At 35.6% G+C, this 25502-nt stretch overlaps 2 protein-coding genes across 2 annotated transcripts in view; one reads left to right on the top strand and one right to left on the bottom strand.

Annotated features, from left to right (window-relative positions):
* The window catches only part of LOC125679644 (low-density lipoprotein receptor-related protein 4-like), a 408142-nt gene that overhangs the window by 368884 nt on the left and 13756 nt on the right, over positions 1 to 25502 (bottom strand). The window lies entirely within an intron of this gene.
* On the top strand, positions 12713 to 14821 carry LOC130052394 (uncharacterized protein K02A2.6-like). Its single transcript, XM_056157239.1, has 3 exons — positions 12713 to 13189; positions 13614 to 13778; positions 14462 to 14821. Exons 1-3 carry the CDS (start codon positions 12713 to 12715, stop codon positions 14819 to 14821), a joined length of 1002 nt encoding a protein of 333 aa, XP_056013214.1.

Genomic DNA, 25502 nt, shown 5'->3' with positions numbered 1-25502 from the left:
CTCGGTGTACAAATTGTACATTTTTCTTATTTATAGAGAAATGTCCAAATATTCTCTCTCAGTAGATTATCTACAGTAATGAGATTCTGTTCTTGGGCATGAAGGGATGTGGTTTTTGATACAATTTTTATCGTCCTCTGGAATTTTGTTCTTTGGAATGTTTTCCTCTATTGTATGTTGAAGAGAAATGGTTCTTTTTCTTCTTTAATGCGTACGTAACTGTTTTCTCACCAATATCCAATGTTCCAAAACATGTCTTCTTACATACCTCTACCTTGCTCTCATCCATAGGCAAATAATAATGAATAGTGTGTTTCCTTCTTGATTTTTCTTCTGGATTTTTGGTTTTTCCACGCTTTTCTGTCATTATAGCATGACACCTTATGAAATTTCTTTGACGATCGTATGATAGATTCCAGTAACTGTGAAATATATCCGACCTCTGGGTGTTACTGATTTTGTCTTGACATTTGTACTTGCATTTGCAAGTTGTTTCTTTCTATGTTCTCCCGAAGATTTTACTGCCCTTGCAGTTTGTGTATGCCTTTCCTTTATTGCAAAGCTGCTTGGCTTTCTGTTGTGTTTCTTTGCTTTCGTCTACATCTCAATGTACTACTCGTACAAGTAGATGGTTTATTAACACTGTTGTTGCAACTGTCTTCACATTCATTTGCATTAGTACAGATATTTTTTGTCTTTCTAAATGTACGTTTCATTTTTTTTTCTTCCCCAGAGAACTTGAACTACCAAGCCATTTTCTCTTACCTCCACTTGGAAGTACATATTCATCTGAAGAATCTTCAATTACATCGAAACTGCCTTCATATGTTGTACTTTCTGCATCTTGTGAATCGTTACCTAACGTATGATTAGATTATGTCAATCTTGATGATGTTTCCTTCATCTGTAGTGGTAAGCTCAACTATCACGTCATCGCAAGGGATGTCACCAATAGCACTAAGTATTTGATCTAATTGTTCCACTGTGAGAGAAGTAGTCATGCTCTCTTTGGGTACATGCACCTCACAGTCGTGTGTGACCTCTGTTAGAACATTAGAATATACGTTCTGCTCTGTTTCAACTGCTGATTTTGTGTTGTGAATGATGTCTTTCGTTGATGCTATGTTGCCTATGGTGTTTTTCACTGATTCTATGTTGCCTATGATGTATTTCGTTGATTCTGTGCTGTCTATAGTGTCTTTTGTTGACTCTGTGTTGTGCATGATGTCTTACGGTGATTCTGGGTTATCTATGGTGTCTTGTGCTGGTTCTGGGTCGCCAAGGGTGTCTTTCGATGATTCTGGGTTGCCTATGATTTATTTCGCTGATTCTGTGTTACCTGTGGTGTCGTTCGCTGATCCTATTATGCCTATGATGTATTTCGCTGATTCTTTGTTGTCTATAGTGTCTTTTGTTGATCCTGTTTTGTGCATGATGTCTTGCGCTGATTCTGGGCTGTCTATGATGTCTTTCACTGATTCTGTGTTCTCCATTGTGTCTTTCGCTAATTCTATTTTGTTCATGATGTCCTTTGCTGATTCTGTGTCCTTGTTGTTTTTTTTTCCTGATTTTATATTGGTATTCACGTCGTCTATTGTTCTGTGTGATAACTTGCTTTCTTACAGGTTTTTTTCTGTATTTTGCTAGGCGTATTATCGTCACTACTATCAGAATCATAATTTCCCCCCTTCGTGAGTCCGGCATAATATCATATCTTCATCACCGTCAAAATCTTTTTCAGTTTCCGTCATATTTAGGGCAAATGTTGCGCAAAGTGACAAATTTCTAGATGTTCTTTATACGCTTTGTTGTAGTATTTTATCTAATCAGACAGTATAACAATTCTGAAATTTGTCCCGACCCCCAGGAGCCACCGGGTGGTACCACTACAGCCCTAAACTGAAAGCGGTAAATGATAGTCGTAGGGGTCCTTTACCTTGTCTTGACGTTCCTTCCGTCTTGTCTTCAAAGATTAATGCTGGAAAAGCAGTCATAAATCCCCTTCTTTCATTACGAGAAACGAAAAATGTTAAAGTTCCGGTGAGCTAAACAATACTTCCGGGTATCTTAGATCTCTTCTGTACATGGCATCGAGTAGCCCTTAGTACTCTCTACCTCAAAGATCAGTCTTGAGATAATAAAGCACCCCACATCATATAGTTTTCCCTATCATATCAATCTATTCATAAGTACTTAATGACTAAGATTGTAATATTCTGTTGAGCTAAATTATCAATGTGCACTTACTTCCGTGCATGTAAGCTGAGAAATTAATTCTTCAGAAAGATCAGAAAATGAAATGCGTGGTCAATTTTATTTCCTTTCATCCTTTCATTACAAATTACTGATATAAATTCATTTCACCATTGATGTACAATCTCTCATCTGAGTTAAATTGCCCATGAGTGTATCGATTGACATTTATTAATTCAAAACATTAATTAAATTAAACAAGAGGTACAGTGAGCAATGCTCACTAACAATAACCCCCGCTTACCCTAATCTCCCAAAGGGTGTTGTTAATAGGTATAAATTACCTCTTTCCTGAGTGTAAAAATATGGTATGCCTTTGTAGAAGAAAATGGAAGATATAGTCCGAACACAAATCCATGGCGTAAACCTATAATTTTGACCTTGAGATCAAAGGTCAAGGTCATAAAAAGGCCATGAATGTACATGACACATAGTCTCATGGTGATACACCTATGTCTTATGGTATGACTATGTGAAAACCCTATAATCAATTTTGACCTTGAGGTCAAAGTTCAAGGTCATATAGAGGTCATGAAGGTACTCGATACATCGTCTCATGGTAATACACTCATATGTCAAATATGGTATGCCTATGTCAAAGAACAAAAAAGTCATGGCCCTAACACGAATCCATTGTAAAAACCTTTAATTTTGACCTTGAGGTCAAGGTCATATGGAGGTCATGGAGGTACATGACACATCGTCAAATGGTGATACACTCATGTGTCAAATATGGTATGCCTATGTCAAAGAACAAAGAAGTTATAGCCCGGACACGAATCCATTGTAAAAAACCTTTACTTTTGACCTTGAGGTCAAGGGTCAAGGTAATATAGAGGTCATGAAGGTACTCGACACATCGTCTCATGGTGATCCACCTGTGTGCCAAATATGGTATGCCTTAGTCAAAGAACAAAGAAGTTATGGCCCGGACACGAATCTGCACAGACAGACAGACGGACAGACAGACGGACAGGCAAACAGACAGAGTGATTCCTATATACCCCCAGAACTTTGTTCGGGGGGTATAAAAATTCCTTTAGAATAGGTTTCAAATTAAATATTTTTCTATGAGTACTCTCAGTCCTTTGATGATTTTCCTTAGTGGCTGCTAGCTTTTACGTGCTTATTGGCCGCTGGTCAGTGGCTGCTAGCTTCAACCTGGTATTAAAGTCTGCTGTATACATAGATGAGTTTCATGATGTACTCAACTGTGATGCAATGTGAGCAAAGAATCAAATTTTTATCACCTAAACAAATGAAAATTAAACATATCTTTACTTTTAAACAAACCTTTAGAAAACTCCGTACTTTCATTAAGAAAATAATAAAATAAAATGTGCTCCCCTATCTAGAATGCCCATACTTCACATTAATAATAACACGATTTTTTTTTCTAACTTGATAAATACTTTATTACACGCATGTATTATTTACTAAATGTATATATAACAGCTTTTTCTCTTTATATTTTTGACATCGTTGCATAATGGTTATGATATCCAATAAATTGAATTTAGTACATGTAGTCTTGAAATATCACAAAGTATACAGTCGACAACGATTGAAACAAGAGGCCCATGAGAATCGCTCTTATGATACATTGTAGTACAGGCAAAAATTCTCACTAACCAAGATTCATCAATTAACAAAGTTTGATAATGTTAAGTCAAATAGTACCTGAAAATTTTAATGTAACTGTCCAAAAGTAGGTCACGGTGACCTACTTTTGGTCAACACACTGAAGACTCAAGATGTATCAACTGACATGTCAAATAGTATTCAAATATAGCCGTCACATTCCAAAAGAAGGTCACAGTGACCTACTTTTTGGTCGACACACTCGAAAGACTCAAGATAGATCAACTGACAAAGTTTGATAATTGAAGTCAAATAGTATCTGAAATATTCAGATATAAACGTCAAATTCCAAAAGTATGTCACAGTGACTTACTTTTTGGTCGACACACTGAAGACTCAAGACCCATCAACTGACAAAGTTTGATGATTTTAAGTCAAATAGTATCTGAAATATTCAAATATAGCCGTCAAATTCCAAAAGTAGGTCACGGTGACCTACTTTTTGGTCAACAAACTATGAAGACTCAAGATGCATCAACTGACAAAGTTTGATGATCCTAGCTTTCATAGTGTCTAAAATATGCATCTAAAATTGAAAATGTGAAATTTGAATGTCTGCAAAATTCCAAAAGTAGGTCACTGTGACCTCTTTTTTATAAAGATGTTTTGAGATCTCTAGACGCATCCACTTACAAGTTTTAATGATTCTAAACCTCTCGGTATCTGAAATAGCAACCTAAAATGTATTCATAAATGATTAGCCATAAAGTTCAGAAAGTAGGTCATGGTGACATACTTTTCACAGGACGCGGTTCAACGTCCCATGATCCATCAACTGACAACTTTTGATGATCACTGGCTCAAAAAGATATGCATCAAAATCCATTTAATAATAACTACCTGCGAAATTCTAAAAGTAGGTCACCATGACCTACTTTTTAGAAAACATGATATTAGGTCCTAAGATGCATCGACTGACAAAATTTGATTATCCTAGTCCTTATACTAAGCAAATATCAAAGTTTTAACAAAACGAAATTTAATGTCAACTTTGAAGTGACCTTGGGACCACACCCTTTGCCCCAGGATGATGCCTTGAACAATTTTTTATCTACAACCTATTCTCATCCTTATGCATAAGTTTGGTGATAATTTGCCCAGTGGTTCTTGAAAAGAAGATTTTTTAGCAACCACTACTTTTGTTTGCATTTTCCTAATTATCTCCCCTTGTTAAAAGGTCACAACCCTAGGTTTAATACAAATGAAAGCCCTTGGGCCAAGAATACCCTGTGACAAATTTGACAAAAAATGGCCAAGGGGTTCTTGAGATATAGCCCTTTTTCCAAAAAGTTGACGCACACCGCACGCCAGACATATGGCCATATGATTAGCTCTTAGAGCCTTCGGCTCAGAAGAGCTAATAAAAATGCAGACATTTTCTCGTTAATACGGGGGGGGGGGAGGGATTCATCTCATATCCGCTAGTAATGGGTTTTGGGTCAACTGTGCCTTCGTGGACGAATAATCTTGGCTAGCGAAGATGGAAAAAAAATGCCAAGAAAGTCCGCTTGCAAAAGCATGTACTATGAAGGTTAAATCGAAGAATTATCCAGTAAATCTAATGATGTTGTAGTATATATACATGTAGCTTGTATTTATTTTAGACTGAGAGGGAGATGGACAGCTAAGCGCGTAACATCGTTTTAGAAGGGGGGGGGGGGGGGGGGGGGGCACTCATTCATTAGTCCTAACCCGGACCAGCCGAAAAATTTAACATGTAAAGAAAACAATATGGGAAATAAAAAAAAAATATCAGAATGAAAGCGGATGGATAATTAATCAGAAAGAAATTGTACTTTCAAGATTTATAGTGAACGTATTAAACTTTCCGTATCTGCATATATTCATGAATATTATAATCAATGATTACCAATGCTCTCTCTCTCTCTCTCTCTCTCTCTCTCTCTCTCTCTCTCTCTCTCTCTCCAGTGTTTTCAATAAGAGCCGGCAACCGGCAAAATTAACCGCCTGTAGAAGAAATTTTGCCGGCTGATATTTCAGTCTTCGAGATTTCTGCCGACATCGTAAGCTGTAAACATTCTTGGTTAAGTATAAATAAATATATCGAAATCCGTATCGTTTATGCGTTTGAAAAATACGGCGTCAATAGAATTATATCAATGACCCAGATTAACGTGATTATCAACTGGTCCCCATGCAGTTCGGAGCTCCTCGAGTGGCTCATACCTCGCACACTATTCCGTATTCGTTTTGAGCGAAATGGTGTCAGCCGAGGATTGCCGATTGGGTCCATGTGGTAGACGAAATCTTCGAGGTCTACAGTCATGCCAAATAGGAAAATCGAAGATTTTTCTCAACCAACCTCAAAACGAGGTAAAGATTAAATAACAAAAACAGTATATCTATATATTTTTAGACCGGTATATTTTTTCTGTCATATAAGTTCGTGATTCAAAGACATTCTTACAAGCTACCAGAATTTCCTCATCAAATTTAATGTTAAATCTATATTTCTCGTGAATTATAAAATAATTCAAAGTACAGTCATTAATTTTCTTGAGAAGCAGGTAAGCATGCAGTACTACTTTGTGTATGTTTTCCACATTATAACTTTTACAAAATGTATGTGATGGGGAGTAAATCTGTATTACATGTATATTTAACATGAAATTTTTGCAGGGTTGTCTATTTTTTGTCAAAATTATATATATATGGCTGTCAGAATTTAGGAATAGGTTGGCTGGAGTAAAAAGGGGATATCAAAACAGCAATTTAAGTTCAGTTACAAGTGGTAGGAATTTCATGTAACATGTACTTTTTGATAGCATGAGAAGCAAGAAAAAAGCTTCAAAAATGCTCCCAGACCCCTCGCCGAGCTTGGGTTTCCTGCTATAACATTTTTTTTCCCTTCTATTCAAAATCTTATTGAAAACACTGCTCTCTCTCTCTCTCTCTCTCTCTCTCTCTCTCTCTCTCTCTCTCTCTCTCTCTTTCTTTCTCTCTCTCTCTCTCTTTCTCTCTCTCTCGCTTGCTTTCATTTTCTAATCCATTTAAATTTTAAAATGATTTCATATAGCAATTGAAGATTTTAGTAATCGATAGCGTATATGAATAAAAGCAAATAATCGTTAAGCCATTTCTGTTTATATTAATATTAATATTTTTTCATGAACTAGTTGCATTTGACACCGAGATTTTACATCCTTAAATACTGGTTACAGGCACGTAGTTAAGGATTTAGCCTTGCAGCGACCTACCCACTGCGCGATTAAGAAACTGAAATCGGAAGGGGGAATTGAGACAGTTTCAGACTACTACCCCCCCCCCCCCACACACACACACACACACACACATGTAAACAATTTAAGGTTTTCGTAATCGGACAATTTAAGCACCATTTTTTTTTGTTATCTTATTGCTTGTCAAGAATTTTTAACAACTGAACCGGCAACATATCCCTTCTGATACACTGAAAAATATAAGCAATGTTAGCACGGGGCTCTATAAAGTTCAATCTGCAGTTTGGTCATACTTCGTCATTCAATAACTTATTTAAAATAAAAAAAATGTTTGTCGGGTTAGCGGTACTATGATGTATGAATATAACAATGACCTGTGTATAACTTGTACATTCCATGCAAATTCGAAGGGGTTTTTGCCTTACTAGAACAATTTGGGGTCAGTTAATCCGTGTATTTGAAATCAACCGAAGTGCTTGGTTTCTTGCGGAAAGTGTGAAATATATTGGGTCGGCGCAAGATACCCGTGATCTTAGACTAGATCTGATATCGCACCGACCCAATATATTTCACAATTATCATAAGAAGTCAAAATCCAAACTAGCTAACCGTAATTTAGTTATACTGCGACAAAGACCTTAGGAATTTGCATGGTATATTCTTATTATACAAAAATCATTGCATTATCCAGACATTCTTGATGAACATTTTTTTTTGTTATGAAAACCTCTATCGAAGTACATTGAACATAAGTCTCGGTCAAATGTAATTAACTCGGGATTTTAAAAATAAATCTTTCGATGGTTTGTATTTTTGCTTCTATTAATTACGTAATAAATTAATTCCAATTTGTTAATCATCGACAATGCTCTAATTGCTATATTGGATCAAGTTATATTTGTCAAGATGAATATTAACACAATATGATGGAAGTAAGTATGTTAAACAGCGCATTTGTCAGAGAGAGAGAGAGAGAGAGAGAGAGAGAGAGAGAGAAAGAGAATTGCCTGCAAGTATGCATTATTTAAACATAGAATTTAAGAATATTCTAATGAAGAAAGAAGACTAAAAGAAAAAATTCAAAACCAGGTTTTCTCAAAAACATAATATATAGTGTTTGGTATCGTTGGAATTGGCTCAAAATGCTGAAAAACAATATAAGTATCGGGGGGGGGGGGGGAGTATTGCCATTTTTTCTTTTCTTAAAATTCCACCCTTATCATGATTATTTGGCCTGTGGTACATTTTCACATCTCCTACAAGGCGCCCGTGGCCAGAACAAAGCTCCTAGAAACTGTGTGCATCCGCAAATAACACACACCGTGGAACACGGAGGACACGGTGTATCTCCGTGGATTTTCCACCGTGGTCTTTCCACGATGGGGTGTATAAAACTCGCGTCGTGTACTGTAACTCCTCAATCTAATTAAAATGAGATTCTTTGATCCGGTAGCAATTTACGTGAGCGGATCAAAGGATCTAATTTTAATTAGATTGTGTAACTCCTAAAAGCAATACAATATAGATAGTTGGGCAAACACGGACACCTGGACACACCAGAGGTGGGATCAGGGTCCTAGGAGAAGTAAGAATCCCCTGTCGACCGATTACACCCGCCGTGAGCCTATATCCTGATCAGGTAAAAGGAGTGATTCGTAGTCAAAATCAGTGTGCTAAGAACGGCCTAACAATCGGTATGAAACACGTCAGACAGCATTTGACCCAATGATAGGTTGTATTGACGAACTAGATCGTTATAACGAACATAGAATTTGTGAAATGCTGACTTCAATCAAGACTGTTGACACCCCTGTACCATCAACCTGTTTGTCAGTAGCTTGCGTCGATTTAAAAACTGACTATACGCAGAACAAGCTCTTGCGTATCGAATCAGTTGAGAGATATAAACACCATATGCAAGTGATAATGGAAAATTGCTAAATATTTTTTTAATGATCCCATATCTATATATGCCCAAGTTTTTTGCAATTAAGGTCAAATAATCCATGTCAATATCAATTCGAGTTAAAAAGTTATATCAGATAATGTTCAAGGTCAGATGTCAAGGCCAATGGAGTAATTTCAGCTTGATATCAATTTGTCCCAGTTTTAAATTTATACAAGTTTTTGCAATCAACATCAAAGTTCAAGGTTACTGTAGATACTAGTTTTTAGATCACTACATCCTTTTATCATTTCAGAAGAATCAATGTCAATATCAGTCCGTGTTCTAAAGTTATATCCGATTATGTTCAAGGTTAAATGTCAAGGTCACTTGAGTTTGATACCAATTTGTAGATCCAATCATCCTTATATCCTTTTTTAAGATTCCACCTCTTTATAAGCCCTAGTTCTTGAGTAATACTAAGTTAATGGTCTAAGATCAGAGGTCAAGGTCACTAGACCCAATTGACCGTGATGCTGGTTTTTAATTCTTATCATCCTCTTATCAATTCCGAAGATCCAATATATCTATCAATTCTAGTTTTAAAATTATACGAGCTTATATGTTTAAGGTTAGAGGTAAAGGTCATTATCTATTTGACCTTGCTACTAATTTTTTATCATTTCTGAAGATTCCATGTCTCTATCAGACCTGGGGTGCGTTTTACAAAAGAACTTACGACCAACTTTTGCATACAGGAATTTTCTTTTTTATTACAATGTAAAACTTATACGGTACCAATTTTGATGCACCAGATGCGCATTTCGACAAATAATGTCTCTTCAATGATACTCAAGCCGTAATTTTGGAAATTCGAAATAACAATAAACTTGTGAGAGTTAAAATGAACAATAGAGTGCCAAACAAATGGAGCCAAATTCGTCCAAGGATAAGAGCTATGCATGAGGGAGATAATCCTTAATTTTAAAATGAATTTCTAAATTTTATTCCAGCAATTGAATGTACATCTGTATTTTCAAGCTAGTAACGAAGTACTTAGCTACTGGGTTGTAGAGACCCTGGGGGACTAACAGTCCACCAGCAGAGGCCTCGACCCAGTGGTCATAATGTAAAATTTATACGGTACCAATTTTGATGCACCAGATGCGCATTTTGTAAGATAATTCACACCAAATACAAACTATTTTTTTAAATGTTGAAAATTAAGCCTCAGAAAAGTTTTACTTCATTCATTTAAAGTAATGGATGTGTAATACGAGTTAAAACTTGTGACTTTGTCGTAAGTTGTTTTGTAAAACGGGCTCCTGGTTTTTAAGCAATACCAATTTTATATTCTACAGTCAGAGGTCAAGGTCACTGGAATCACTTTACTTTGATACTAGTTTGCAGGTCGTGTCATCCTCTTACCATTTCTCAAGGTCCCCTGTCGTTATCAGTCCCATTTTAAAGTTATACCAGATTTAATGTTCATGGTGAGAGGACACGGTCTTTGAAGTCACTTGACCCAATTTGTAGGCCCTGTCATTCTCTTTTCATTTTAAGAGATCCAAGGATTCTCTCCCACCATATCTGTCAAGTTATATCTGTTGAATTTTGGAATCCATTGTTCCCCAGAGAGCTCTATGTTAAACACCACCCCGATTCGACCCCCTCTAAATGTAACCTAACCCACTTCAATCTGAAAATAGAAACATGTCTTTACATCTAGATACATTGGCCTATCATATCCTTGAATATACATTATCTTCATCAACTGGTTACGGAGAACGTTGTCGGAGAGTTTTAGGCGCGAGAAAGAAGCGGAAGAAGAACCGAGTAAAAACAATAAATTTCCAACTTTCGTTTGGAAGACTTATAAATATGTAATCGGCGATTACACAATCTAGTGATCAATGTCATTTAGTAATAGCATACTGCAGCAAATATTAAGTTATCAATTTCATTCCTGTAAAAACATCACTCAAAGAATTTGTTTTCTGCAAATGCAAAATATGCAATGTTATTTTGTAACTACGTGTCAGCAAGACGCAAGATCCTTAAAACCGTGCAAATCGCATTGCAGTGTGACGACTGGGTGATGGAAATTTCACTCATGATGTATCCACCTTTATCAAACATTTAGCTACCGTATTGTCATATTATGTTTACACGTTTATCTGTACGCGTAATCTAATCTTAGTTGGGGAATCCGCATTCATTTCTATAAATATATTTGGCTTAGCACGCACGCGCAGTATTTTGTGTAACCAATCAAATTATTCAGCAATATTAAATGTAGTACAGTTATGTCGACGTGTGTGTATTACAAACATCACAGGGCATCAGAAGAAACTGATGAAATATAGACAATATGAATGAATTTCGACCACCTGATGCGCTATTATTTAGCGGTAATCTGTTCGAAAACTGGAGACGTTGGTCCCCGCGCTTCGATCTGTACCTAAAGGCAAGTGGAAAAGATAAAAAGGATGAAAAAAATCCAAGTACCCATTTTGCTTCACGTCATCGGAGAGGAAGGTATAGAAATTTTCAATAATTTCGCCTAGACGGAAGATGATGACAAAAGACAAAATTCAAGCAGTCTTCGATAAATTCAAAGATTAGTGTATGCCCCGCAAAACACACTAATTGAACGGTATCTGTTCTGGGAAAGAAAACAAACCGAAGGGGAAACCCTCGACCAACTCGTCAATGGTTTGAAAACAAAGGCTAAAAACTGTGAGTACGGTGATCAAACAAACTCAATGATAAGAATCATATTTGGTATCCAGGATGAAAGATTGAGAGAAAGGCTCTTGCGAGGAAGTGACAACCCAACGCTCGCAAAAGTTGTAGATATGTGTAGGGCAGTCGAGGCAAGTAAAAAGCAATTGAAGGCAATTAAAGGTGAAGCTCAGGTAGATGCAATCTCAAAGAAATTTCACACAAAAGAACACTTCCCTGTAGCGCAAACAAACCAGAAAAAATCATATCAACAGACTCAAAACCCCTGCATACAGTCAACATAGAAAAACATTTGACTGCAAGAAATGTGGCAACAATCATAAGCCCAATTTTTGTCCAGCATACGGAAAAAGCTTGTGTCAGAAACCTAATCATTTCGCAAAGCAATGTTTTACCAAGAAAAGAATACATGAAGTAGAAAACTTTGATGTAGAGTCTGACTCATCAGACAATCAGCTATACATAGGCGAACTCAAAGTTCACACAGTAGAATCACAGAATCATTCAAAGGGAGACAACTCATGGTATTCACTCGTCAATATAGAGAACAAAATTGTGAAGTTCAAGTTAAGACACGGGCGCCGAAACAAACGTTATCCCGAAGGGCTTGTTCAGCAAATTAAAGAACGCAAAACTCCAACAAACACGTGTCAACTTAACGACGTATGGAAACAAAGTAGTGAAACCGCTGGGTAGATTGAACCTAAATCTGAAAACACAGAATAACTCTCAAAGTAGTGATGCCGAATTTTACGTTGTTGATTTCGACGCAACACCGATTCTTGGGTTGAAAACTTTTTCGCAGATGAACTTGGTGAAGAAAGTAGAAGTTGTCAAAAAACAAAATGAAAATGTGACAATGAAATCGCTACTAGCCTAAAAAGAAGTTTTCCATGGCTTAGGAAAATTTGAAGGCCAATACCATATAGAGCTGGATCCGACAGTCAAGTCAGTGATCAATCTACCCAGAAGGGTACCACACACAATCATGTCGAGACTAAGGAAAGCTTTAGAAAAGTTAGAGGAAAGCTGTATAATCGTGGCAGTTGAAGCAACAGACTGGGTTAACAGTTTAGTGATAGTTGAGAAGAAAAATGGAAATCTTAGACTGTGTTTAGACCCAAAAGACCTCAATAAGGCAATCAAAAGACAACATTTTAAAATACCAACTGTCCAAGAGATTGCTTCACAGCTTAATGGAAAATCGCTTTATACAATTTTGGATGAAAAAGATGGATATCATCAAGTAGAACTGGACACTGAAACTTCGTATTTATGTACGTTTCAAACTCTATTCGGTCGTTACCGCTACAAACGACTGCCATTTGGAATCTCAAGCGCTAGTGAAGTCTTCCTGAGGAAGAATATGCAAACATTCCGTGTTATTCAAGGAGTACAAATGATAGTAGACGACATGATAATTGCCAGGAAAGACGAAACAGATCATGATGAAACGCTTAGAAAGGTAATGAAATGAGCGAAAGACAAAAACATTAAATTCAACAAGGACAAGATTCAGTTGAAAGTACGTGAAGTCAATTACATGGGAAATATTGTCAGTGCGGACGGAATGCAGCCCGAACCGGAGAAAAAAAAAGGCAATTCAGAAAATGCCTGTTCCGACAGATAAAGCTGGAATTCAAAGATTATTGGGAACAATAAACTTTCTTGCGCAGTATATACCGAATATATCTGAGATTACTACTCCGCTGTGTACGATACTCAAGGAAAACGTACCATTTACATGGCAACATGAACAATATGAGGCGTTAATCAGGATGAAAACAGCACATACAGCAAACCCAGTGTTGACGTACTACGACATTACAAAAGATGTGACTATTCAAACTGATGCATCTCAAAGTGGAATTGGATCCTGTATTTTACAGAATGGAAAAGTAATTGCCTATGCGTCGAAATCTATGACGGACGCGGAGAAAAATTATGCACAGATAAAAAAGGAGCTACTCGCTGTTCTATTCGCCTGTGAGAAATTCAATCCGTACATATATGGCGAAAAGGTGTTAGTGCAGACCGACCACAAACCGTTGGAGGCAATTAAATCAAAATCACTTCACAGAGCTCCACCACGTTCACAACGATTGTTGCTCAGGTTCCAGAAGTATGATTTAGATCTCAAATACACACCAGAAAAATTCATGTATGTGGCCGACACACTTTCACGCGCATTCGTAAATGAAAACGACTCAAAGCAAGAACTCGATGAAGAAATGGATATAATGATACACACATTGATCCCAAAATTTCCCAATCAGTGACGACAAACCGCCTGAAATGAGACATGCGACAATGCGTGATCCGGAACTAATAAATTTGAAAACGATTTTGGAGGAAGGATGGCCACACCACAGGAAGAATTTTCCGGAAAGTATCCGACCGTATTGTAATTAAATGGCAGAAATCCATGAAGCAGACAACTTGATGTTTGTCGGAGACCGGATTATTGTAACGTTGGAACAAAGAAATTATGTACTCAGCAAAATTCATGAAAGCCATTTGGAAATGGAGAAGTGCAAATCGAGAGCAAAACAGTCCCTGTATTGGCCAAACAGGTTTGTAGATATAGAAATGGTTTGTAGCCAGTGTTCTATTTGTAACAAATTCAAACGACAAAATTAGAAAGAAACTTTGATCCAACACGAAATCCCTGCGCGACCGTGGCAAAAAGTTGGAATTGACAATTTCGAATATAAATCACGGAATTATATTCTGGTAGGATTATTACTCGAGATTTATTGAAATAAGGCTGCTGAAAGGAACAAATGCACAGTCAGTTGTGAACAATTTGAAAGCTATTTTCTCAGTTCGTGGAATTCCCGAGGAAATAGTTTCCGACAATATGCCATTCAACAGTCATTTCTTTAAAACGTTCACAAAGGAGTACAACATTAAACTGTCAACGTCAAGTACAACGCATAGTCAATCGAATGCAATGGCAGAGAGAAGCATGCAGACCATGAAACAACTTTTCAATAAAGCACATGCAGAAGGAAAAGATGAATGTATTGCTCTATTAGAGTACAGAAACACACCTGTGACAGGGATGAACTATTCTCCTGCTCAACTGTTAATGTGAAGAATGCTTAGAGACATCATACCGACCAATCCGAAACTTCTTGAACCGAAAACACCGGAAAATGTGAAAATGATGCTGAAACGGAGACAACAAAAGCAAAAACTGTATTACGACAAAGGTGCAAAGGATGTGAAACCGCTCGAACTTGGAGATCCAGTGCGATATAGATATGGCAAAACTTGAGAACCAGCTGTTATTGTGGAAAAACACAACTCAACAAGATCGTACATTATATCAACAGAAAGTGGACAAACATTAAGAAGAAATCGTAAACATATAATGAAAACTAAAGAAGAGTAGACGAGGAAGATCACATCGTGTTACCAAATCGTCAGATTGAACAACCCGAAGGCCGTGCCGAACAGCAAGTTCCGAGTGCAAGACCTAAAAGAACAATCGTGAAACCAGCAAGGCTCGGCGACGATAACTTTATTCAATAAGGAAATCTTAACTGGAATAGTGCTCACTAGATAATGTTTTCAGTATGAACTGTAACAACTTTATTTTCATTCATTTAATATTGAAAATTTAGATTTTCATTTTTGAGAGACAGTCAGTCTAAGTTAAGCAAATTGTTTGTAACCTATTTTATCTCATATGACGGATGTCATATTATGTTTACACTTTTATCTCTACGCGCAATCTATTCTTAGTTGGAGAATCCGCATTCATTTCTATAAATATATTTGGGTTAGCACGCACGCGCAGTATTGTGTATCCGATCAAATTATTCAGCAGTATTAAATGTGGTACAGTTATGTCGACTTGTGTGTATTACAAACATTACACGTATTCTTCTTAGAAAACTTAACTGACAACATGTAGACAATGTTCAGAATAATAATATTTGCAGTCAAAGTGTAACATTTATATTGACATTCACTACACAAACTAGATGTTCTGGCATTCGTTTATCTACAAATGGGTCTAATAACAAAGCAATCATTATTGTAGGTTATGTCAATGAAGCTGACACAAATTTATGTGTAATTGATTGATTGATTGTATATTGTTTAACGTCCCTCTCGAGAATATTTCACTCATATGGAGACGCTACCATTGCTGGTGAATGGCTGCAACATTTAGGCCTATGCTCGGCGCTTACGGCCTTTGAGCAGGGAAGAATCTGTATCGTGCCAATCCTGCTGTGACACGGGGCCTCGGTTTATGCGGTCTCATCCAAAGGACCACCCCATTTAGTCGCCTCTTACGACAAGCAAGGGGTACTGAGGACCTATTCTAACCCGGATCCCCACGGGACTATGTCTAATTGACTGTATCCATACAATACATCTTGCTTCCTGTAGGTTTGTACTTCAAAATACTTCAAAAGAAGCATTCATTTCTTGAGTTCTTCTGACATGTTTAGAAATCCTTCAGAGTATTCAAACAGCAAAGGTAAACGATATGTGTTTGTTATGTACTTTGTCCCATGGAGCGTGACCAAAATAAATTATGAGATCATCCTTGGAAAATGCCATGGACGTGTCTCAAGGGCATAGCTTAGACTATCATCGTTTGGTGTATCAAAATTCAAGTTATATCTTGTATATTTCAAACAAAAGGGTAAAGATAGGCAGAAAGAAAATAACAAACCCAAAATAATTTGCTCCAGTTCTTCGATTGAAGAAATACAAGATATATTAAATGAATGTGGTGATTTGAATAATATTTACCATTGTATGATATGAGCGTTTCTGCATCATAAACGTGAACAGCATACGGATCCCCTTGATCAATCGTTTTATGGTACACAAGTAACCCGGATGTTGCATGGTATCCCCCCATCATGTTATTGTCACTGCTTACAATGTGCAACACATTCTGGAAAAACAAATGAAGACATCATCAAAAACAGATAAAACAGCAAAAACATTCACGAGAAATACATTACCCTTCCTAATTCTGCAAGAAAACAATTATTCAAAATAAGAATGAATACAAAATATAGATATAGACCAGGATTCAGCAATTTGTTTTGGGAAGAACCCTATCAATGTGCATTTTTTCGATTATCTTCAAGATATGTTTTTTTATTTTTCTTTCTATTTTTTGCTTTTAAATACCGTTCGTGGTCCTTTATTTTGATGAAATGGTTGTTTTCTAATTTATCACATGTCCAAAAGGCTGTCAAATAAGTTTGTTTATTCTATTACATGTACACGTTGTCATGAAATGGTTCACTTGTTGGTAATACAATGTACCTAGAAGCAAACATATTTAGCTTTACTCAGTCTTGAATTTTCAGTTATTTAATCTACCCGATCCACAATTAAAATAAAAATGAAAACAAAATATAAGGATAGACGGAAATTAATATTTTACGGGGGGAGGGGGGATAACAATGTACATTTTTGCGATCATGATTCATAATATGAATGGATTCCCTGCTCTTTTATAGAGTTGCTATGCCTTCGGTTGAATGAAATGTCTTTTCGTGTTGATTACAATGCAAAAGTTTGTATGTTGTATTACATGCGCACTGTTAAATGCACTGATTCACACGTTAGTGTTGCCTAGGAGCAAAAACTATCAAACTTTAGTCAGCCTTTAATTGATCAAAGTTACATACATGTAGTCCACAATTCTGACATCTGTATAAGTATATCTGATTAAACAAAATATGATATTTTTTTTACATCCAATAAAAATGACATGGCCAAACCGAAGTAAAATGAATTATACGTTGAATGACAGGTTGATTAGCTTTAATTTGTTATTTGATGCAGTTCATTTCCTTCATTTCGGCCTTGAGTATCGCCCTTAGATTTTCATGTGATACCTTTATCACATTGTCCCACATTCCTTCACATAATTTGGAGTTCTAAACCAATCACTGTACGTACGACTCATCTTACCTCGAGGACATAAACAAGTGCTCTACACTAACTCTTAATCTATGTTCAATTAAGAAGTAGCGTAACAGATATTCGAAGAAGTTCAATTCACAATGAACACATGTATCAAGTATTAATTTCTAATTTTAAAAAGCCGTAGGGGATTTTTTCTTTTAAAAACTCGCAAATTACCAAATTACGAAACTTCTGAGAAAGAGATACATAATGTAGCAATAGAATGGAATCTAATATGATCCCAGTCTAATAACTCAAACGGAACGAAACTCAATGCATCTATATGTTAGAGTCTTTCCAAACAGAAATTACTGTAAAATTTGATTTAAGAACTGTAACTCTGCTGATGTAAGATATGTAACTCATAAATATCGAATGCTTTACAAAACATCAATGATAGAAAGACAGGCGGACAAAGATAAGGGTTTCGATATGTCCTGATTGTTTATTGACCGCTCCATATACAGTACCTGATAGTAATGTATTCCAGTCGCTGAAGAGAACGTTTTTATTACAGTCCGCCTACTTAATCCATCGTAGTTGCAGGCTTCGAGCGTGTTTTTCCGGGAGTCTGCCCAGTAGAGTATATTACTGACAGTGTCGACAGAGAGAGCCCTCACAAGAACCAAACCGGAGTGCACTATCACGGTTCTGTCGCTCCCATCCATGGAGGCTTGCTCAATGCGGGGATTAGGACCATTGTCGGAAAAGAACATCACTCTGTTAGAAAATTTAAAACTGGCAAATAGCGATCAAAATGCGTTTGTGAAACACTGATGACATGCATGGATGGCCAAACTCCAAGGTAATAAAGTTAGAGAGAAAATAGTACGAAAAGAAATGTCTTGTCAAAAGGAATACACATAGAATGTGAAAGCTCTATTATCAACTATTCAAAAGTTACGATCAAGGTTAATTTTTATCAAAGAAGGTAAAACCGCAATGTAAAGGTGACAATGTGAAAAGAAAGGTTTGGTGCTAAAAGAAAGGTTTTGCCACAAGGAAAATAAAATCCCTATCACCATATATCAAAAAGTTATGGCCAAGGTTTTTGCGATGTATACTTGCGGTGTATACTTTACAATTAAAAGTGTTTGCGAACAAACAGATATACCAAAAACTACATGTCCCCGAATCTCTGATTATGGGGGTCAAACCTTCACGAAGCTATGTCCTCTTGTGTGCATTGAATATATAGCAAAGTGTGAAAAGGATTGATCAATTGATTAACGTAACACTATAAAAAAAATTGAAATGTATGGTTATAGGATTATTGGCAGGTACTACCTGGTTCAATGTATACAATATTGTCTGTAATGATCCATGATTTACTGTGGAATGTTTATTCACTGCGAGATGTCTGTGTGAATACTCATCATTTCATCAGTTTGTTAGGATGAGTTTTGAAGTTGACTTATGATATAATGCATGATGTTATTGTTTACTGTGATTGTAAAGTATACTCCAACACATTTGTGACCCCTTTATTTAGTAAAATCTGTATCGTTCGCATTGTTGTTAAATGAACACTGTTATCGGCAACTGTATTCAATGAAAAATATTCCTTACATTGTCATCCAATAAATCCTTACTGATAAATTCAATAATGAAATATTCTAATAGTTTCTTGATTAAGTACAATGTATAAGTCAATACACCTGCCATTTAAAAGGCGTTAAAATTGGTTCAGATATTGAAAAGGATTATTAACAAAAACTAGTTTGGTTTTAATATCATACAGCATTTATCCGACCCCTAACTTTGGTGCTGGTACCAATATCCTTGATTTACATGTATTTAAAGTAGGTCTTGCAAAGTATACATTATGTTTTGTGCAGTCTTTAAACTTAAAAGGCGGTTTGGATCGCCTCTGATATTTCCTGACTCTACTGTATTACAAAACGACAAGGTTATTGTTTATGATCGTCGTTCTTACATCATTAATGTGTAAAACATTTTACCCATCCTCAGGATCTAGCGCTATTCCTTCTGGATGATTTACGTCTTCGTCAACAACGACTTTATACATGGTAGTATTGCTAATGTAAGCTGGTTTCATTGCAATCCAATAAAGTGATTCGTCACACCAATACAAATTGTTTGAAACATAATCAAATGCGATCTGTCCCAGAGATGAAAATTTTCCTTGGTACTTTAGTCGATGTTCATTTTGTAGATCCTGCCTAATGTTGAAGTTTTCGTATGCGTAAATGGAGGATCCCAAGTTCAAAAAAATAATATTTTTATCTGGATCAGACGTGATGCTGGTCAGCTGGAGTTTGGTATTGGTGTACACCACATATCCGTCAGCTAAGTTAATCGCCGAAGTTCTAGGTATGCCTATGGTGGTACGTATCGAGGCGTTATTCCGCAATCCCAGAATGAGACCCTTGTCTCCAGGAATACCTTCAATAAAAGAGTTAATGAAAACGTTTAGTTATTTGCTTTATTCCATTATCACCGGCATATGGTGGTTAGATCTCTCAACTGACATGTATATACATTATTTTGTTTTACACTCAATGTCATACATTTATTAGATACATATGTTAACGAAAGCAAAACATTGGTATTTGAGAAAGTTAAACGAGAGAAAACTTAAAATTGTGATGTCACAGTGGAATGACGCCAAAACATAATGTCAAACGTAAACATTTCCTAACATGTTTCAAGACAAAAGCGTAAACATCAAGTGAAATGCAAAATTGCATTAAAATGGAAATATTATTCTTCTCGATTGTTATTTGTGACCGTTAATGTTGACACTGAAGTTTATGATTAACGCTCCCGCGTATTTTCAATTATTTTTAATAGAGCTTTCTCACCTGTGCCATTAAGAGTTATCTTCTAAAGGGAGACAACACGATTGTCACCCTGTGCGTGAGGGAGACATCACAAATTGTCTCCCTCCAAGTGACCAGCCCTCAACCAATGAAATTGACTGTATTATTCTGAAGGATAATAATCTCGATTGAAGTCAGCATTTCGCAAATTCTATGGTCGTTATAACGATCTACGTCGTCAATACGACCTATCATTGGGTCAAATGCTGTCTGACGTGTTTCATACTGATTGCAAGGCCGTTCTTGGCATACTGATTTTGACTAAGAATAACTGATCGGGATTTAGGGCCCACGGCGGGTGTGACCGGTCAACAGGGGATGCTTACTCCTCCTACGCACCTGATCCACCTCTGGTGTGTTCAGGTGTTTGCCCAACTATCTATTTTGTATTGCTTATAAGAGTTATGGGATTGATCACTGCTCGTTATCTTGACCTTTCATGTATGTTATAGTTATCTAATTTGCAAACTATCAATGGGTATATAGCTGTCTGACATTTTTCATGCTAATTGTTCTTTCCATTTTCCCATTTGAGAAATCTAAAAGAATTGATTGTTGTTCCTAGCAAAGACAGAAAAAAAACCATTAGAACTGTTGAAGAAAGTCGTTACTGACATAGTAAAAGTAGGGGTACCCTGAACGTAATGCTTTTGATATGAAATTATAATGAAATATATATTTAAAATTCTCAATATGAGTGAAAGATTTTCGACGGGACGCAAAACAAACAAACAAAATATTTTTATATCTAGCGAGTAGATAGCCCTTTAAAAATATTGTAGACACTTTTATAGTATGTTTATTTTTGTGCACATATATCAGCTATACATTAAGAGCCATCTCTGTAACTACTTAAAAAAATTCGACACGCATAGTCACCGATTTTCACGAAATTCACCCGAATGAAACATCTATATAACATATTCAAGAAAATATATTTAAAAATTAGATAGTGATCATGGTTGCTCTGGAAACAGGTACAATTTTATCAAGTTTGGCCATTTTCTAGAATTTGGTAGTTTTGGCACAAAAGTTGAATATAAAACATTATGAATAGTCTTAAAATTCTAATTTTCATATTAAATTATATAACAGATCCCATATTTTCATTTAAGAAAAAAAATGAATAATGGACAATCCTAAGTGATTTTTATAATTGAACAAATCTGTAAAATTGTGTTTAAATTCAATGGTTTTTATGTCTTAATAACTTTTATTCGCATCCACCTCAAATAAAGTGACATAAGTTTTTAAAACAACTAATCTATGTTCTTCATAAATCTAAACTAAAACTTTTGGGAATCTGCCTATTTCATACAATTTGAAGTGAATGATTTATGGGGGGAAATGCATTCTGTAACCAAGAGTTATTCCCCTTTGAAACTCTTCAACGTGATAAGGCAGTAAAATTACATAGAAACACAAATAATATGGCGAGATAATGTCTTACTGCATGCTGACAGAAGTTTAGACGAAGACATGTGGCATTCAAAATATTCTTTCCACTCACCCACACGAAAGGAGAAGGTGATCACAATCATTTGATGTCAAATGTTTTCATAGACATTGTGTACAGTTATGGATTTCTCTAGATCTGCCAATAGCATGGCACATATGATGTGCATGCGTGCTAAATATTCACCCTTCAACTCGCCACTGCTTCAGTTGTATTGATATGACGTCAAAATGTAAACTGTGGCGTCACACAAATACAGTACTTAGATCTACTTAGGCCTAATGCAGCACACTTTATTCTGTAGGGGATCAAATGACTAGGATGAAATAGAAATAATAAATGCAAAATCGTTATCGTTATTTGTTTTATAATAAAATGAAGTAATAGAATCATTAGAAAAATCATAGGTATTTATTCAATAGCCATGTTTCGAGTTCCTCCGGAACACCCGGGATTTTTCGTATTTAGCCACGCCGGTCACGTGATATGAGCAAAATGTTCCACAGGGGTACTTCCGGTTAATTTTGTTTACACTGGTAACAAAATTGTTTTTGACAAAATATAGATTTTTGCGGCACAAACTGTCGCAAATCAGATAAAGGATAGCAAGGGATATATCTTTACTTGGGAAGATGTCAAAGATTACCTTTTCCCAAACCCGGGAAAAGCGTTCACTCAGAAGAAACGATGGCGTCATTTGTGTAGAAAACCACGAGCAGCCGAAATTGAGTGCGATTATTACATTCCGTGAAAGCTGAACCAACAAAGAAACATCATTGTTCTAGCCAGTTTGCTTATATTAACTTTTAGGAAAACCAAGAGGTTTGTACTGACTCTTAAAAATATAATATAGACTGTGCAACATCTTGTCAATCTTAAGAATAGGTATACTTGTACCCTCATCCACATCTGAGCAGTGTATGTATTTTACAACGGTGTTCATGTGACATTAGATAGACAATTTCAATTTTGAACTCATGGTTCAGGCTCATAAAAATTACGCAGCAATTTCACAAGGGAGTGAGAAGGGGGAGGGGGGCATATATAATATCTGCCAATTAAATAAAATATGAGAACACCAGATACTATATCCCTACGGATCTATACTAGAATTTGCATGATCATTTATTCAAGCTCTATACCGATGGTTCATTCACTGCAAAATTTTGAATTATATCAAAGAACATTTATCTTTTCTCCAACTTTTAATACCAATCAAGCACTCTTTAATAGTAAATTCGAACACAAGTGATGCTTATTGCCTGTGCAATCAAGGTACTTTGCATGTACATCAGATATGTACATTTCCACTCAAACCACTTGTATACAAGAATGGAACCAGCTGAACATGAGCCAGGTTATATATTATATATTTGCTCTCCTACCCCTTTGATTCAGTACTGTGTAAGGAAATGTACTATTGAGTATATATATTTTTTAAAAAGAATAACAAAGAACAACAATTTTCATTCATATTTTATTCAACATATATATACACAGGTTGATAACAATGGCTGATCTGCATATAATGACTGCTAGTTATAGGCTGGTATGCAGTGAAAGAGAGCTAAAAAGGAGTAAAAAGTTCATATCAGCCAGGTGAGAATTAATTTCTTTTTTGTGTGTTATACATATGTAATTCTTTTCTTTTGCTGCTTCAAGTCTTGTGTATTTGAAAATTTTCAGTCTAATATTTTGGCAATGTTATAGGTAGAGTGGCTTAAATAAACCAGTGTTAAGGAATATCCAGTAATGGGATGAGATCATGAGAGTTTGGCATACCGACATTCAGATGATTAATGATGAAACTGAAGACCTCAAGTGAAAGGCATGGAAAATGATCCTGTTCCCATATACCTGAAAAAGAGGAGGGATGCCACAATATTGATAATAGACTTTTGTCAATTTGAGAAGCAAAGATGTAAAACAAAAAAATAATGCTGAAATTATAATTCATGTGTTTGTTAAAAATACTGTTCACTGTACATACATGTATATTTTTTTTAACTTATTTGGAAATACATGAAGTAATTCATATTAAAACTGTGAATGTATGAGTTTTCATGATTTTTATCAATAAAGCTTACCATATTTATTGTACATATATCTGATTTCCCCTATACATTGTAGTCATATGAGAGCTTGCTTGCATTCAGAGATCTGACATCATGTATAAAGCCGTGTTAAACAACTTCAAAATCTACCCAACATGTTTTAAATGAACACAAAAAATTCTTCCTAAAGTCTTTTTTGTTCAATTTTGTTCATAAATTTATATTTAAGTCAATTCACCTTTTTCAAACTTTTGATGCATATGACGGATTTCCTCTGTTTTGCTATATCTATCAGGCCCAGCACAATCTCTATATTTAGCTATATAGTTTTATAAAGCTATTTCAAACAGCTTCATTGAGCTAGTTTCGATTAAATTTCTTAAGTTCAATGACACATAACAATATACATGTACTTTAAACTAACCACAACAATATTCTAGGTATAGATCATATGCCATTTTAAGAATTTTCATGAAAAGAGAATTTCTTTTGCATTAATAACTGTCCACTACCTTGTGTGTGTCGAAGCTTTGATAAGTATATGATGACTTTACAATGTGGAATCTGTAACAACTTAATAATCCTAAACATTTGACAATTTTGAATCAAAATTCTTCCTAAGGTACATAGTTTAAGAAGCTTTTTTTTTTGTTTACAGTGTGTTGTTTCAAGTACAAGGATGAAATATTTTCACTTAGAAATTCAATTTTTATGCTTTAAAAATATATTTGATAGAAGATTTGAAATAGTTATATCAAGCAATTTCAATTAGCTTTAAAAAGCTATATAGCTTGATTAGCATATTTATATAGCTAATTATACTAGAGATTGTGCTGGACCAGTCTATGAGCACATAATTGAAATTATGTTGCTGAAAGGAATAATATTACCTTAATCATAATCAGATATATATTTTGTTCAGTGATATAAATATGAGCAGTAATCACAAATACCTACTGGATTGTGAAAAGTCAATAAAATGACGACAACAACAAATAGTTATGCTAAAAATTCTTCCAATTACATGAGTATATCATTAGAAATCAAACTCCAAAGACTTAATTTGTAACACAAGTATTAGTTGATAAATAATTATTTTCAAATTAGACAGCATATTGACTATACCCAAGTAGATAATTTTATCCTCACCCACATATGGCTATACCATTGCACTCGGAAACCCAGTCTAATTCAATCTAAACTAGCTTTAAATAATAAAGCCATTTCAAATACCTATAATATTATAGCTAATCTATTACTTTTCACTGTGTATTGTCATTATCTATATTTTATATCAATAATTATCAGGTCCAGTCCAAAGACTATTTCGTGAATTTTGAGCGTTAAAAAAAGGTCGTCGCGCGCAAAATCCCCCATGGGGATTTTTAAAAGTTGGCATGTTTGACTTAGGATCAAAGATACATGATAAGAAGTCTAGAATGTTTTACAAATCTTTATTAATTTTAAAGTTAACAT

The sequence above is a fragment of the Ostrea edulis genome, chromosome 2 (assembly GCF_947568905.1).
Source record: "Ostrea edulis chromosome 2, xbOstEdul1.1, whole genome shotgun sequence".
Taxonomy (NCBI): Eukaryota; Metazoa; Mollusca; class Bivalvia; order Ostreida; family Ostreidae; genus Ostrea; species Ostrea edulis.
This window is presented reverse-complemented; position numbering and strand designations above follow the sequence as displayed.